This window comes from Lacerta agilis, chromosome 4, assembly GCF_009819535.1.
Source record: "Lacerta agilis isolate rLacAgi1 chromosome 4, rLacAgi1.pri, whole genome shotgun sequence".
NCBI lineage: Eukaryota > Metazoa > Chordata > Lepidosauria > Squamata > Lacertidae > Lacerta > Lacerta agilis.
The window spans coordinates 50,499,678-50,516,107 of NC_046315.1; the positions used below are offsets into that span (position 1 = coordinate 50,499,678).

Sequence of the window (16,430 nt, forward strand, 5' to 3'; positions counted from 1 at the left end):
AATTGCCCCTTTTCATGCAGCGAAGGCAATGACCTAGGATGATGCCTCATGCCACATGAAAACAAATGGTTGGATCTGGAGGTTCCCTTTTGCTGATGGAAGGAGACCTTCCATTAGATGAAGGGAATCTTTGTATCCAACCAGAAGAAATTGCGCTGACCACATCAGAAGGATTATTTTTTACCCAAACTTAAGGTTTTTATCAAGTGATTATACATTGCAAGTCACATGAACAATTTGAGTCCTGTTGTTTAACTTTGTGGACAAGCCTTAGGCTTTGGCTCAGATGTAAGGGATAACTCCTTGACGGCACGTGGGTTTGGAGGTATGCAAGAAACTAAGAGAGGTGTAAATGTGATACTTAAGTCTTACATGCATCCTGTTTTTATTACAGGTATTGGTCAATGGAATTGAATACAAGCCTAACAGTGTCAGTCCTAATAAGAAGCATGCTAAAGCCATGGCCGCTACTGTGGCTCTGCAGGCATTGGGACTCGTACCAAAGGAGCTCTTGGCTAATGCCACCAGCTTCAGGAGTGCCTCACACAACTAAACAACTGTTTTTATATTGACATCCTAGATATTTTTATTCTACGCAAAGGATATTTCTCTTTTGTGGTTTTGTAAATACATTAGCAGCTCATTGTAAAAACTGTACAGACACCTTCAGGCTTTTCTTTTTGTACATGGAAAATATTTAAATCACATGGTTTTGGTATGTATATTGATGTTAGTGATGCCATCATTTCTTAAATTACTAAAAATCCAAACACATGACTATGGAGTTATCTGTAATTTGTTTTAAAGCTCAACCAATCTTTACCTTCAATTTAAAATTTAAAGTTTTGACTGTTTTGTACCATGATGCAGTTCCCATAGTTTTTGGTAAACTTTCTGTTAAAGCTGTGTAGTCTTAAGTTTACAATGACTGGTAGCTCATGCTAGACAAGTGCCAGGCCCTCCTATTTTATCTGCAAAGAGAAAATAGATATGGTTGCTGGATGATGCTAACTATTGCTATTCCCCTATCCGAATGCCATTGAGTCTAGCAAAATTGTCTAGCTCAGAAAAAAATTACACTTGTGAGAATGAAGCACACCCAGCAACAGAAATAAGAACTGCAATATAAATTTTATCTGCCTGCATGTTTGGTAGAAGAAATATGAAACTGTAATTTGAGTCAAACACAATGCCTGATGTTGATTGTATGCATTTGTGGTAACTGAATTTTCAGCTATAACTGGATGGGGATGTAGAATGGTGTTGTTGTACTCGGCTTGGTCAATAAAGCAGCACAAGTTCCTTATTTACTGTCTAGTGCAATTTGTCCTGTTTATAATGAACCAAATGGTTTACTTAATACATGACTATTCTGCAGGGTAAAACAAATTATCTCAGACTTCCGCCTTTTAGCTTCAAAGAAAACACATAAGATTGTAGGGTTAAAGTTTAATTAAAATCTATAAATATCAATGTTTCAATCGTAAAAAAAAGAGGAAAAGGTTGAGTTAACTATACAACACAGAATAGGCAGTTTTCCATCAGCTCTGCTTAGGAAGGCTAATCTGGCCAGTAGGTTTTGCATATTAATATGTACAATTTGTTATTGCCAGAATGCTATTGTACCCACCCAACATGGTTTAAACATCTAAGGAACACCAATGGCAATTATTCATTGACGGATATTGCTTGTTTAGGCTTTCCATGTGTAGGCATAATTGTTCATTTCTAGGAGCCTTATGGATGACTTTCCTAATGTTGGACAAAGAGTAAGCTGTTCTAAAGTGTTCGGATGCAATCCACACTTCTTAAGGTCCTTGCTCTGGGATTCCTGTAAAAATTCAGAAAAGTTCTTATTGAATAACATGCCATTTCACGAGGGAACCAAGTCTTACCATACAGCCTATTCTTTGAGCACCCACGGAACCATTTATTTAAAAAAGTTCACACACCGCTTTGTTTAAAAAAAAAAGTGGTTTACAAAGAAAATAATTCAATATAATAAAAACTTTTAAAACAATCAGAAGATAAAAACAGCAATAAACAAAAAACATATTAAAAATACACCATCATTTTACATGTATGGGGTAGACTTGTCTAAACATTTTTTTTTACAGATGTCAGAATACAGTGACGGCGTTTGCCTAGTGTCAATAGGCAGGGGGTTCCAGAATGTAGGTGGCACGACACTAAAAGATCAATTCCTTACAAATGCAGAATGGGTATTATGTAACACCTATAACAGGCCTAGCATGCTTTCTCTTTTCCGTTAACCAAATTCCCAATTCATATGAATGTTACGTAAAATCTCCTTACCTCTTTTACATTCTGCTCATTACTGATGCTTGTGTTGAACACTGCTGTTGGGTCGTGCGTATAACACACAGCAGAGTAAGATCCATTCTGAGCAGATTTGAGCAGCATGGACAAGTTGTGCATAGAGTGAGGCATGACAGGACCAACAATCTCCAGACTAAATAAATCTTTGTAATGTGATTGGACCTGTGTCCGCACATTTATGCTTCGAGCCTTGGGGGAAAAAATATTAAACATTATGACACGAAGGTTCAAAAACACTGAAATTAAACCTAACCTTTTTATGCATCCAAAGTTTAATAGTGGGTCAATTCTACATATAGGAAAAACGCAAGGCAGCAATTACAGAAGGATGGTACTGGAGGAAAGTCAAGAAACTGAAAGTATGTGGTCATAAATGAGAGACTAAGCATTTAAATGGTTGCAATCTACAAACCAGAAGGAATGTGAACACACCATTGATAGATGCTTAAGAAGTTGGGTGTAAGCATGGTGTCGTGCGGATGAATTGCGGAAAAGGGAGAATTTACAACTTCAAGCCCTGCCTATTAAAAATTCTAGTAGAATCACAAAATACCCACTTGGATACTGCCCTCAGCCCGCACGCAAAAAGCCCAGCTGCCACTTTCAGTATTAAGAACTTTAAACATTACAAAATTTGAGTGTATGAATGTGTGATTTACTATAGGGAGTGGCTAGTACAGCTGATTTAGGCTAATGGAGACAAAGCAAATGGTTGCGAAGAGCAAAGTCTGCAGCAACACAAGTTTCTAACTCAAGATTCTAAGAGTTCTAAAAGTTGGGTCTTGCTGTACCGTATGATATAATACTAAGGCAAATGTCTAGTAGCAGCCTGCCATCATTTCATGTTATACCGAGGCAGGGGGCAGAATCAGAGGCAGGCATTTTGAAACACATGGTAAATTATCAGACCAATAGTCATGCAAGGTAACAGATTCCAGGAATTAAACTGCAAGTTGGATCCTAACACTGTATTCCACAAAGATATCTCCTTTCTTTCACAGAAGGCTTTTGCTCCAGTGGAGGACCCCACTAACAGCACTGGGTGAAGCCAATTTTCTCCAATTATCCTTGCACACACACACCCCCCCGCAAAGAGATTTTCAAAGGGCACAATAAGCTGCAAGGAGAGGGCAAATCCAGGAAATGAGCTTCCCCACCCTGCCACCAGTGTTCACACAAGCCATTCCTCCCCCACCATAAAGCCAACAATATGCGAAATCATGTTGCAGTGATTTTTTTACCTTGAGCGTTTGCATTGTTGCCCCTCTAAAGGCAACTGGTGACAGCAGTGTTGGAGGGATGCCAGCCTGAGGGCCTGCAGCAGCCACTAAGCTCTTGCAATTTATCAAGAAGTTTAGCAAAGTGAATGTGTTTGTTCCTTTCACCAGCACAACAGATTCGGGCTTGTGATCCATTTGTACCTCATTTCTCTCCTTACAGCTGTAGACCAAGTGTCAAGGGAAAGGTATATACACACAAATAACAGCAGAAGGTGAATACAAAGTCAATACAAGTTGAAAGTCATAACCTTATTTAATTTTTGCATGTGATTACAAGGTAAAGACACATTTCACTCTTGTCTCAGATGCAAGGAATGTGCTTTAAGTACACATTAATACTGTACTGTTTCTATTTAAAATTTAGCTATTAGAAATCTTAATAATTCGCCTAGCTATGAAAAAGCTTTGTTCTTGTCATACTTGCAAAGAAACAATCCCCGCCTCCCACCAAAAAAACCTGCTGTGGGGGAAAAAACTATGTGATTTCCTCATACTCACCTTGATGTGCTAGTCCTACCACATCAAGGGTATCTGAAACTGCTAGCCAATATGACTCTTGCCTACTTCAGTATTATTAATTCATCTACATGCTGCTTATGTACCAAAATGGCTTCTAAGTGGTTTACAGGTATGAAACGAACCCATAATTAATATGTGCAGCAACATATGGACATCCTTAATTAAAACATACAATATTAAGAAGCATAATTAAAAGTTAACATAAAAACACAAGCTCAGTTCAGGGGAATGTCTGCTTAAACCGGTGTGTCTTCAAGAGATGCAGGGAAGGCAATTCCAGAACACCTCCACGTTAGCACAAGCTGATACAACACCAGGACATGGCAAAACTATTGTGAGTTCCAATTACTGGTCATAGCACCCTTACTGGGCAGTGAAGAAAAAGATGGATTTTCAGGTAACCCAAGCCAGATTTTTTTTTAGGGCTTTGTATGCAAAACCGTCTCAGTGGCTAATAAACAGCCGCTGCAGATCCCTCAGGACTGGCATGTTATGTGGCTGATAAGGAGCAGTAGAAATGAAGGCCCTTTCCTAACCATCCTTGGCAATCATCCCACTTGCACTGATATATAATCCGTATCAAAATGAGTTTAACTGAACATAGTACACACTGAAAGCGTTTTGCGGTCAGTGTACCGTGTTGACTCCAAATATCAGGAACAAGCACCAAGTGTTCCTGCCTCTCAGTAGTTGAGTGTTGCTTTCTCAGCTGTATATTAAACCAGTGCTTTTCAACCTTTTTTGGGCAAAGGCACACTTGTTTCATGAAAAAAATCACGAGGCACACCACCATTAGAAAATGTTAAAAAATTTAACCCTGTGCCTATATTGACTATATATAAAGTAATTCTCTTGAATTTTTCAATTTTTCCCACGGCACACCAGGCAACATCTCGCGGCACACAACATCTCGCGGCACAGTGGTTGAAAAACACTGTATTAAACAAGTCTTGCACACAGCTTTAAATCACAACTTAAGGAAGTGTCTCACTTTTGAAAGGATACAGTTTGATAGAAATTGTATCTGGCTTTTTAATCTTGTCTTGTACTCCCATCTCCTCCAACCATGAAAATCCTTCATCGTCATCAACATCACTCATTCCTCGTCCCCTAAGCAAAGAGACACCACTTTAGTAGGTCACAACATGTGAGCCATCTATTGATACAGAAATCAGTTCGGGAGTAAAAAAAATATACACAATTTATCTTGCATCAGAAAAGTAGTTTTTGTGCTAGAAAAATGCAACAAGACAGAGCCAGCTTTTCCAACAAGAAAGACCCCATAAGAAGAACTACATACTCTTCATTCTCAGCATCCTTGCCTGTTGTTTCAGAGTCACTAGCAAGTCCTGTTTCTAAGTGGGATGCCAACACATTCGATTTCCTTTTTCTAACTTCTTGAAAAGGTAACAAAAATTCAATACCTGAGAAGGGGTGGAAAAAGCAAATTAATGGTGTAGAGAATTACTTTATATAATGGTGTAGAGACAATATACAAGAGGGTTTTTGTAAGTCATTTGGTTTAATAATATAGTGCTTTCACCTTCGTTTCGCATGGCTTCCCTTAAGCCTCTAGTTGTGGGTGAAATCAGCGCAGTGATCACATCACTTCCAGCAAGCCCTGCTGCACGGAACAACACCGTGAACTGGTAAGTGCAAACGTAGAAATAGGGGCAAAGCTTGGCTCTCAGCAGATTATAAAGGGAGGTAAAACTGAGACACCTGCAAGGTAATCAAGGTGCAGAATGATCAGCCTGCAATTTGGAAACAGCGAAACTGAGGGAAACAAAACACAGAGACAACAAAACTACTCGCACACAGAGAGTAGTTTACAAGAGGAAGTTGGTACATAACCTGAAATGTGCTTCTGGTGTGTGGGGAGTGGAAGAGATCATTTGCAGTTGAAGGACAGACCAATCTAGCTCCTGTCTGTTCCACTAGCCACAGACCAAGGACAGGATGGGGGACTGGATTCCCACCCCACCTTCTGTCATTGAAATTCTACTCAATATTGATCCACAGTAGATTCCAACGTATAGTTAGCAGAGTAAAAACTTAAACACGTTGCAGGATTACAAAAAAAATACAAAAAAAGATACAGTGGTATCTTGGTTTGCATACGTCTTGGTTTGCATATGTTTTGGATTACAAACATGTCAAACCTGGAAGTGTGTGTCCTGGTTTGCAACCTTTATTTGGATTATAACCCTTCTTTTGGATTACAATTTTTTTTTGGAGGCCCCATTGGCGAAGTGCACCTTGGGTTACAACCCGTTTTGATTTACAAATGGACCTCCGTAACGGCTTATGGTTGTAAACCAAGGTACCACTGTAGACCTGAGGCATTTCATCCAGCAGAGCTTTACTGCTACTGAAGGCAAATGAGCATAATGATCACAAATCCAATACATTCAGGATTGGCACTGTCCATAAAAAACCCAGTTGCAGCAGACTTAATGTAAACTTACAATAACTTATAATAAGTCTAAATCTTAACACTAAGTATACAGAACACCACACGAGAGAGAGAAAGAGAAAGGAAGAAAGGAAGAGTGAAACCCAGGCTCCTTCTGGCCTCACTATTATTGTTAGCATGACCTTGACAGAATGAGATAACAGAACCAGTTTAAACCAGCTGTAATCAGCTCCTCTGAAGGTATAACCCAAACATCATGAACCTTCTTCTTGTTTCTTTCACACAGAGAAGCTTCCAGGACCCTCCTGAATTAAGTAGAACAGGAAAGATCTCAACACATCAGATCAATACTTTCTGTATAGTGGTGCCTCTGGTTACGTACTTAATTCATTCTGCAGGTCTGTTCTTAACCTGAAACTGTTCTTAACCTGAAGCACCACTTTAGCTAATGGGACCTCCTGCTGCCGCTGCACCGCCAGAGCACGATTTCTGTTCTTATCCTGAAGCAAAGTTCTTAACCTGAAGCGTTATTTCTGGGTTAGCGGAGTGTGTAACCTGAAGCATCTGTATCCTGAAGCATCTGTAACCCGAGGTACCACTGTACCAAGAAATGCAAACTGACACCTTCAAGCATAAAGAAACAGCAAACCAGCACACATAGAGTTGAGGGGAAGTTGTTAGTAGCAAAACCAAGCTACTGACATTTTAACTGAAAATCTAAACAGATTGAGAACAGCAATAATAATGATGAAATGGCAAATGCTGATTAATGGAAGCCTGAGATATAAACTTCTGGAAAACAAGGCAAAACACACACCAAAAGCAAATCACACGCATTCACACAAATGGACAAAATGCCTTTAAAACAAAAATCACCAACCTGAGTAGATAACCAGAGTGTGTACACATGTACACACACAAACACCTTCTCCAGGTCAAAAAAGGAAACAATGGCCAAGTGAACGGCAGCAAGCAAGGGACAAAGAGCATTTGGTCCTCCAGAACTTGTTGGACTCCCAACTCCCATGCAAGGAAGATGGGAGTTGAAGTCAAACAACCACTTGGAGGCCACAAGTTTCTGACACTGGGAAATCAGGATATCCTTATCCACAGTAGTGCTATCTTGAACACTGACATTGTGGATTAATGTATATTTATTCCACAGAACACAGCTTGTAATGTTTCTTTGTTTCACAACTTGAAGTTGCAAAATAGCGCCTTACATAGCACCGCTTTTTAAAGTGGAAAGTTGCTTTACCCAGGAGAGAAATTTTAGAGTAGGACTGGAGGTGCGAAAATAATGGGATGCTTAACCCATTCTCTCCTTCAAATTTACCCATCAGCCAAATCAATGTTTTGAACATTATAGAGGGGAAAGGTGCTTGGGAGCAGAGAAAGGGTGGGGAGGAAAACAAATACCTCCTCCCTTCTATAAATTCCCCCTCTCCAAATACAGCTTCTTATCTGAAATAACAGTGTCCAAATTTTTGTAAGCATTTGCATGCAAAGTGCAGTTGGCTGCTATACTGATTGTTGAGAATGAATTCCTTGATTTTGCATTATGACTCAACTCAAATTTTGCAATGTGGTGGTAGTTATGAAAATATCCTGAGTATCAGTGCTATTTGACTCTTAGCTGCTTGGTGATGTGTTTCCATTCTCTTCAACTCACCATTCACTCATGAGAACATGTTGGAGCCCTTCATCATAGGACCAAGGATTATTTTTCCCAGTCATTTTTCTATTTGCTCCAATACGAGGGAACAGCTTTAGCCACGGCAGGAAAGGATGAAGCCAATATACAAGGCTTTGCTGGAAAGCACATCGGAGTTCTGTGGAGAGCTTCGGTTCCTAAGATAGCAAAGTGTTGAAATTACATTTTTTAAAGCTATTCATAAGATGTCTGAAAAAAATCTACATTCATATTTACCCTGTAGGCTGAAAGGCCACAAAATCAGGTTGGTTTTTTCCAAGAGAGTAGGAGAAGTATTAAATTTAATATGTGGAAGTCTAAGGCACCATCTAACTATCTACCCTGATTCAACACAAATTTATGCAGCAACTGCAATCAAACCGCAAATGAGTTACCAGCCCAATTGACACGAGGGAGAAACATTACTAAAGGCTGATCCACACTTTAAACAGAAAGTGGACTTGTTGCTGAGTGCACCTCTGTCTATGTTTAGGAAGGAAGGGGGAAAGGAGTGCATTTTTAAAAACCCTATTTTTTTTTACAGTGCAACCAGTAAGAGGCCATCAAGAAATACCGTATTTTTCTCTCCATAAGACACACTTTTTCCATCGTAAAAAGTAAGGGGAAATGTTGGTGCATCTTATGGAGCGAAGGCTCCCTGTCAAGCAGGCGGGGGGCAGCGGAGGAGATGCTGCTCGTTCCTCCCCACCACCTCCGTTCGCAAAAACAGGCTGCGGGGAGGATCCAGCAGCATCTGCTCCGCTGCCGCCCCTGCCCTGCCACATTCGGCGGGGGGCGGCAGCAGAGATGCTGCTCAATCATCCCTGCCACCTCCATTTTGCTCTGTAAGATGCACTTTTTCCCTCCTAAAAAGTAAGGGGAAATGTTGGTGCGTCTTATGGAGCAAAGGCTGTCAAGCAAGCAGCGAGAGGCAGCGGAGAAGATGCTGCTCGTTCCTCTCCGCCACCTCCGTTCACAAAAACAGGCTGCGGGGAGGATCCAGCAGCATCTGCTCCACTGCCTGCCTCTTGCTGAACACAGTGGGGGGCGGGACCTAGCAGCCCGGAAGGGGAGAGCTGCCCTGACGCTGTGGGCGGCACTAGCGGTTCTCCCCCCTTGCTTTAAAGCCAGCGGCAAAGGGGTGGGGGAGGAAGGAGCAACGTTTTCCCCGCCCCTTTGCCGCTGGCGGCTGCGGAGCAACGTGCAGCCCAAAAGCTGCTTTCTCCTCCTCTGTAGCCACCAGGTTTGAGGCTTAAAAAAAATAGGTGCGTCTTATGGTCCAAAAATATGGTAGTGTGACTTTTTTAGGGAACAGCAAAGTGACTGTGAGAGCTCTGCTTCAGATCAATAAATTCACTGCATATAGTGGCGCTGTGGTCTAAACCACAGAGCCTAGGGCAGTGATGGCGAACCCGTGGCACGCGTGCCACAGCTGGCACGCAGAGCTCTCTCTGCTGGCACGCCAGGGGCGGGGAAATGGCGCCGCCGCGCTGCTCTGCTCATGCGTCCTGTCAGCGCAGGCGCAGCAGCGGACAGCAGCAATTTCCCTCCTTGGCGCCTGTGGTGTTTGGCTGCTGCTGCTGCGGAGGATTCGACGCGAGGCAACGACGACGGCGAGGTAACAGCAGCGGGGGCTGGGCCAGGGGCGGCGGGTGAGGGGGAAGCCCTCCTTTTGAGCGCTGCGAGCGGTGGGGGGGGAGCCGCGCGGCCCCGCCGGCGATGCCATCCCTAAGTAAAACGGCAGTGCTATGTATGTTCGGGTGGAAGGAAGGATGGAAGGAGGCAAATGTGGAACTCTTTACTCAAACATGTGCACACAGGGTTGGTGCATTGGAGGAGTAGGCGGCCACCTCCGCTTCCATCCGAGCGGTGTTTGGGATGGCGCGAAGAAAAGTCTCGCTAAGACCCAAGCCGCCAAGGGGAGCGCGCCCCCGCGCAGGGGTAGGCGGAGCTGCGCCAGAGCTGAGCGGCGTTTGCTTCCCGCCTCGCACTGCCGGGTGGGCTTTTCTTCCCAACCGCCTTCACAGTCCGGGAGGCGCCGTTGCTGTGGTGGCGGCTCTCACATGTCTTTAGCTACCTCCTCCGACTGCCCGAGCGCTCTCCGGTAAGGAGGAAGTCAAACCTCGAAGAAAGGGCAGGAGCTGCATTTGGGAAGGTTTGGGATGCAACCGCTATGGTTCCTCCCTTTGCCCAGTTTTTGCAAAACAAAAACAAAACCCCCACACATAATAAATAAAAAACCCACTGGCCCTTTCCTGCGTTCCGTTTTCTGGGAACGGTCTGTCTCCTCCCTCTGCAAAGTTGTATGCAGATGCGGAGAGGAGGGCGGCGAATAACACCGGAGTTCATGCAGGGAGAACTAACTCTCAAAAGTCTTTCTCTCTCTCTTCTCTTCCCTTCCTCCCCCTCCCCCCCTCTACTTCCTTAAAGGTAAATTACATGCATCAAGGCAGCTTCGCCTGTATCACATTCCGCGGATTGATTGCTTATGTATTTACACACACCCGCACAGTCGTGGGCGAAATTTTATTCAGTGTACCCAAAATAAAATAACTCTTTGAACCTGCTGCCCATAACCTTCTATCGATCTGGCTATGAATAATAGGTTGAGAAAGATTCAAAGAACAAATGAAGGGTTGTACTGGTATGTATATTATTTCCTCAGAGCAACCCCAGTGAAATAAGTGAACTTAAGGCCATTTAATTGCAGTGTTGGCACTTTGAAATAAAAAAGTTCGTTTTCCACTGCAGTTTGGGCACTCGGGCTCAAAAAGGTTCGCCATCACTGGCCTAGGGCTTGCTGATCAGAAGGTCGGCGGTTCAAATTACCGTGACGGGGTGAGCTCCCATTGTTTGGTCCCAGCTCCTGCGCACCTAGCAATTCAAAAGCACGTCAAAGTGCAAGTAGATAAATAGGTACCACTCCAGCAAGAAGGTAAACGGCATTTCCGTGCGCTGCTCTGGTTCACCAGAAGCGGCTTAGTCATGCTGGCCACATGACCCGGAAGCCGTCTGCGGACAAACACCAGCTCCCTTGGCCTATAGAGTGAGATGAGTGTGCAACCCCAGTCATCCGTGACTGAACCTAACGGTCAGAGGTCCCTTTACTCTTATTGTAGGTAAAAGGTAATGGACTCCTGGATGGTTAAGTCCAGTCAAAGGCAACTATAGGGTGTGGTGCTCATCTTCCTTTACAGGTTGAGGGAGCCAGCGTTTGTCCACAGATGGCTTTCTGGGTCATGTGGCCAGCATGACTAAACCACTACCGGTGTGTGGAGGACCGTGACGAGTGCCAGATTTATTTACTTGCACTGGTATGCTTTCAAACTGCTAGGTTGGCGGAAGCTGGGACAGAGCAACAGGAGCTAACCCTGTCAAGTCCAAGAGGCTCAGTGGTTTAGGCCACAGTGCCACCCTATTGCTATAGTACTCTTCAAGGACAGTACCATGTATTGGTGCTGATGGGTACAGTGGTAGGTCCCTTTGCAGCTTATGCACAGGGTCTCAAAAGTCCAAAGAGATTCTAAGGGTTAATAAGCTGAATATTTGTATGTTTTGGGGTAGGCCCAATCCTGTTATAATTTCTCTATGTGAAAAAATGCAGTGGTGCCCCGCTAGACGAAAATAATTCGTTTTGCGAGTATTTTTGTCTAGCGGTTTTTTTGTCTAGCGAAGCGGTAATGCAAACCGCGGGGCAGCCCCAGACAAATTTGTCTTGTGGGGCAGCCTTCCGCTAGACGAATGCCTTCGTCTAGCGAGTTTTTCGTCTAGCGGGGCACCACTATACCACCATTCTTATAACTATAACCAATTATCCTAAGTTTTATCTTTATGACACACAAAACGTCAGGTGATTCAGAATGTTCTTTGCAGGCAGATCATTCCTTTCTGAATAGCCTGGCAAGTCACCAATGTCACTGGTAACACTGGAGAACTAGGGAGTCTTATATCACTTGTCTCAGATTCACAGTGCTACTGAGAAAAAGGATCTATATACGGCAGAAATCCATCACAGAGCCGAGATCTTTTCATCAATATTGCCCTGCTCAATATACACCATAAAACATTAGAAGAAGGCAGTTTGCACATGCTAGGAAGACATGATTGGCCATGCAAGTTTTAAAAATATATACTGTGCTAAACATCTCACTGCAGGTGTGAATTGGCACCTTTCTACCTCAGTGTCTCTAGTCTATTCTCCTGATCAACAGTTCAACAGAAAGAATTACCTGAATACTTTGAGGCAAGTTTATTAATGCTCCTCTACAATGCTGGACGTATCCCAGGGATTCTTCTTGTGCTTTTAAGTGATCTGCCCATGCAAATGATTGGGAAGATGTGAATAGAAGGCGAGTTTTAATACTCCAGTCCGCAGGAAATTCATAACTTGGTGAGGAAGAAACGTCAGTATTGGAAATGGCCAGATATGGGTCCTTGAAAAATATAAACATTGAAAAAAATTACAAGGAAGCAGCTCCTTCATTAAAATGCCATCACTTAAATGTTTAAAAGAAGCATGCTCTTCCTTTGCTAGCATTAAGGACAACACTGTTTTACATATACACCTATATTAGTGAAGAGTAGAAAATATTGTTACTTTTTAAAAAGCATAATAGGTGTACTTTAGTGCTGTAGAAAAGAGCACACACTATCAGCCCCCCGTCAGTTTCTCTAACCATGCCCCAAGCAGCATGAATGACTCAAGTCATCCAGCAAAAACTGCAGTCTTTCCTTTCCACATACACAGTTGCATTTTTTGTTTGCCTTGCTGCAAATATCACAAGGGGCCCAATTTCAGCTGCATCCTTATTCACATCACTAGGAATAAATAAGCTGCTCTATGAGTGCAGCTTTCTCCCACAAAGTCATCCCCATGGGAGGAGTGTGATTTGTGGGGGTGCATTCAAAAGGCAATGGGCTTGAGTCCTGTGTGATAAAATAAATCCAATATTTTCATATATAGATACATTTAACAGTTACAATGATTCTTACACTGATCAATGAGTCAACAGATGCTGCTTCAGAAAAATCTTCTTTCCAGGTAGCCTTGTCGTCTTGTAGACCATTTAAAAACTGTAAAAAGTTTCAGAGTTAAGAGAACACCAAAGGAAGATTCAGTGAACAGTGAATAAAATAATCCACTACAGTGTTTAGCATAACCTTTTTTTTAAAAAAAGGATAAAATTCTGTCACTCCACAAAGTTTAAGCCTAGATATTCTTATTTACTCATCCCTTAAGTATCAATGGACATGCTTTATTAATCTGTATATTACTTATTAATTTTTATACTGTCCTTCATTCAAGGGTTACAGAATGGTTTACTATATAAAAACACAAAATATGTAACATAGTAACAAATATACATAACAATTGTTGACTGTTTTTCTAACTCAATTAAGAAACCTGTCCTAAGTTAGAAAAATGGTCCCCAACAACATTACATGGTTTGTGTCACTTCACACTTTCTTAACCATTCCTTCACTATTTTACTATTAAGAGTGGGGTGTTGTTATTATCCCAATCTACCGGTACTAACATTGGCTGGTGTGGTAAATACACCCCAACTCAATGCATTCCTGGGACGTGATATGCCACAGATGATTTTTTTTGTTTCCGGAAGGAAAACAGTAACCACTAACTGGCTGATGTTTGGGGACACTGTACAGATGTCATTTATGGGAGGGGGGGTGCCCTGCTGGTCTACTTGCGTGTAAAGTGCACAATGAAATGAGTGCCTGGCTAAGTTTCTTGGATGAAAGCTAGACTCCACCATTTAACTTTGATTACTTTTGATCCCGACGCTGCGTTTCCTCCCATGTGCTTTCCCGCATAAATATTAGAATAATGTATGCGCCACCTTTTCTTTCAAGAAAAATCACCAAGGCCCTTTTACTAAGTTAGCGAATATTTCCCAAAAAATTACCAGAACTGCCCAAAGCGACTCACAGAAACAGCAATGCAGCAACAAAATAAAGAAAAAGCGTGTCAATACAACATTTCGATAAGCGGCCTTAATACCAATCCGTTTCGAAACGACTCAAATAAATAATGCGTTTTGGCTGCCCTATGACAATCGAACGAGTTTAAATTCGGAGGCGGGGCGTACACATTAGTAAGCAGAAAAAAGGGCGCAGGGAAACGGGGAGCTGCAACGCAGCGCCTTCCCGCCCCGAAGGCTCCGGATTCCGTCCATCGCGACGCCTTCCAAAGGACCGCCTTACCTGGCCGCGGGAGCAGCTGGTCGCGCCGCCCGTCCTCGGTTTCCGGGCCGGAGAAAGGGACTGGCCGGTCCCCGGCGGAGGGCGCGGGCTGTTCTCCAGGCTCGAGAAGGGGTTGCGCCTGCAGCTCCCTGGGTAGGGCCGAGGGGACAGAGCCGAGCCGACGAGCGCGCAAGGGGCGGCGGCGGGCGCGCTAGGAGAGTGGCCGGGCTCCGTGTCGCTTCTCCGCGCCCTTTTCCTCTTCAGGCGCAGCACCTCGGGAGGCTTCTTGAAGCCGGGGGAGTAGCCGGGGACCACGGAGCACATGGCGGCGGCGGCCGAGAACAAGAAGCGGAGCAGTGTCGGCGGCGGCGTCCCGCAGCAAGATACGAATTTAGCGCGCGGGAGGAGGCGGCGGCTCCGCCTTGAGGGCGGGAAGAGGCACCTCCAGGTTGCCGCGCGGAGACCGGCCAATCGGAAAGCTCGTCAGCCCCGCCGCGGCCGCCTCCTTCCTGCCCTGGCGAGGGCGTCCTAAACTGCGGCGTTGCGCTTCTATCCTCGGAGGGTGGGCCTTCACGGTCGCCTATGCCAAGAGAAATCCTACGAATTGGCGAAGTTCTGCCGCAAATATTTGCCTCTCCAGATTTGAAGGCTTATTTCCTGTCTCTTTACTGCCCCCCCCCCTTAAGGAAAGGGCTTTTAAAGAGTGTTGTGCTTTTAATAGCAGTATTTTAATAATTTGTTTTGATTCTGTTTAGTTCTTAATCATAATATGTTGTTTTTAGCTTTTTGTATTTTATGTGTCTTGCTTCGTGTCAGCCGCCTTGAATCTCGGTCCCAGGGAGCAAGGCTGAGTATACCATGGGCGTAGCCAAGGCCCCCCTCCCCAAATCAAGTAAATAAATAAAAATACTTAACTGACCAGTTGCATCGCAGATAGCTTGGTTCTGCTCCTCCCATATAAATCCAGGCTCCGCCCATGGTAGAATCATCATCATCATTTTATTATTTGCACCCCATCCACTAGGTTGCCCCAGCCACTCTGGGCAGCTTCCAGCATATACAAAAACATAATTAAACATTGAAAACTTCCCTAGACAGGGCTGCCTTCAGATGTCTTCTAATGATACTTCCTGCTTTGTTCTCCTTGGTGATTTACATTTCATGCATATATTTAAAGCTTTACATCATATTCCTTGAAATTAGAGGCAGAGTGTTCTCAGCTGATACATCCCCATAAACATGCCCTTATCCCTTCTAAGGCTATATGACAAAAATGGACTTTTGACCAATGCTTGACAATATGGCTTCAACATTAAGGGAGCTTTTTTCTCAGCCCCGCCTTCTTCAAGTCTGAAGAAAAATTCCAGTTCACTTTAAAAGTTTGTTATGAAGTGAACTTGCACATTTTCAAAATAAAAGCTGCTTATCTAGTTGGCTTCCTTAAAACATAACTTAAAATTAGAACTATGAAAAGCAAGAAGCTAGCTGAACATTATATTGAATTCTCAAACTGTGTTTCTGGGTTCTAGTTACCTTAATATTTCCACACACTGAAAGAATTGAGGGGCATAATTTGAAGCCTTTCCAGATGATTTAGTTGCAGAAATATACAGTTGTGGAGAAAGGCAGAACATTTTCCCTTAGCACAGCTGTTTAGAGAATCTGGCTTGTCAACATTCAACTTCAGTTGTGGGAAGCCACATTCTGTCTAGCAATTAACAGCAATCACTTGATGCTGGGAAAATTTAACCACATGTATCTACTACAATATCAGCTTTCCATAGGATTTGTGTGGTACAAAGTTTCACACAGTCCTACTGTTTATGCAGGGGCTGAATTCATTGATTTTAATAGGACTTGCTTCCATATAACTTCTTGCAATTGTGGTGTATCTGAGAATGCAACCACCTTTTATTAGCAGAGAAGGGACAAATTAGACATATTGAGGAGAAGAACAGAGGAAGGTCTTAGATGAGGAGCC

General features: G+C 43.3%; 2 protein-coding genes across 2 annotated transcripts in view; one reads left to right on the forward strand and one right to left on the reverse strand.

Annotated features, from left to right (window-relative positions):
* SON (SON DNA and RNA binding protein) overlaps positions 1-1,306 on the forward strand; it is a 36,834-nt gene extending 35,528 nt beyond the window's left edge. Inside the window, exon 12 of the mRNA XM_033146957.1 lies at positions 395-1,306. Within this exon, the coding sequence (XP_033002848.1) occupies positions 395-553 (159 nt within the window). The 3' untranslated portion in view covers positions 554-1,306. The remainder of the gene's footprint in view (positions 1-394) is intronic.
* DONSON (DNA replication fork stabilization factor DONSON) lies at positions 383-14,783 on the reverse strand. The gene is made up of 10 exons (XM_033146963.1): positions 14,471-14,783; positions 13,241-13,321; positions 12,478-12,681; positions 8,228-8,406; positions 5,683-5,861; positions 5,440-5,563; positions 5,145-5,249; positions 3,582-3,780; positions 2,317-2,529; positions 383-1,831 (listed from the first exon to the last, which is right to left on the reverse strand). The coding sequence occupies exons 1-10, from the start codon at positions 14,771-14,773 to the stop codon at positions 1,694-1,696; spliced, it is 1,725 nt and encodes a 574-aa protein (XP_033002854.1). The 5' UTR covers positions 14,774-14,783; the 3' UTR covers positions 383-1,693.
* Positions 14,784-16,430: the final 1,647 nt, after the last annotated feature.

Excerpts from the sequence above, each read along its gene's own strand:
- DONSON (XM_033146963.1), bottom strand. The coding sequence starts at position 14,773 with ATGTGCTCCGTGGTCCCCGGCTACTCCCCCGGCTTCAAGAAGCCTCCC. Across the intron at positions 5,564-5,682 it reads GGAAGCCATGCGAAACGAAG|GTATTGAATTTTTGTTACCT; the intron begins GTGAAAGCACTA and ends ACCCCTTCTCAG. Across the intron at positions 3,781-5,144 it reads GATACAATTTCTATCAAACT|CTGTAAGGAGAGAAATGAGG; the intron begins GTATCCTTTCAA and ends CTTGGTCTACAG.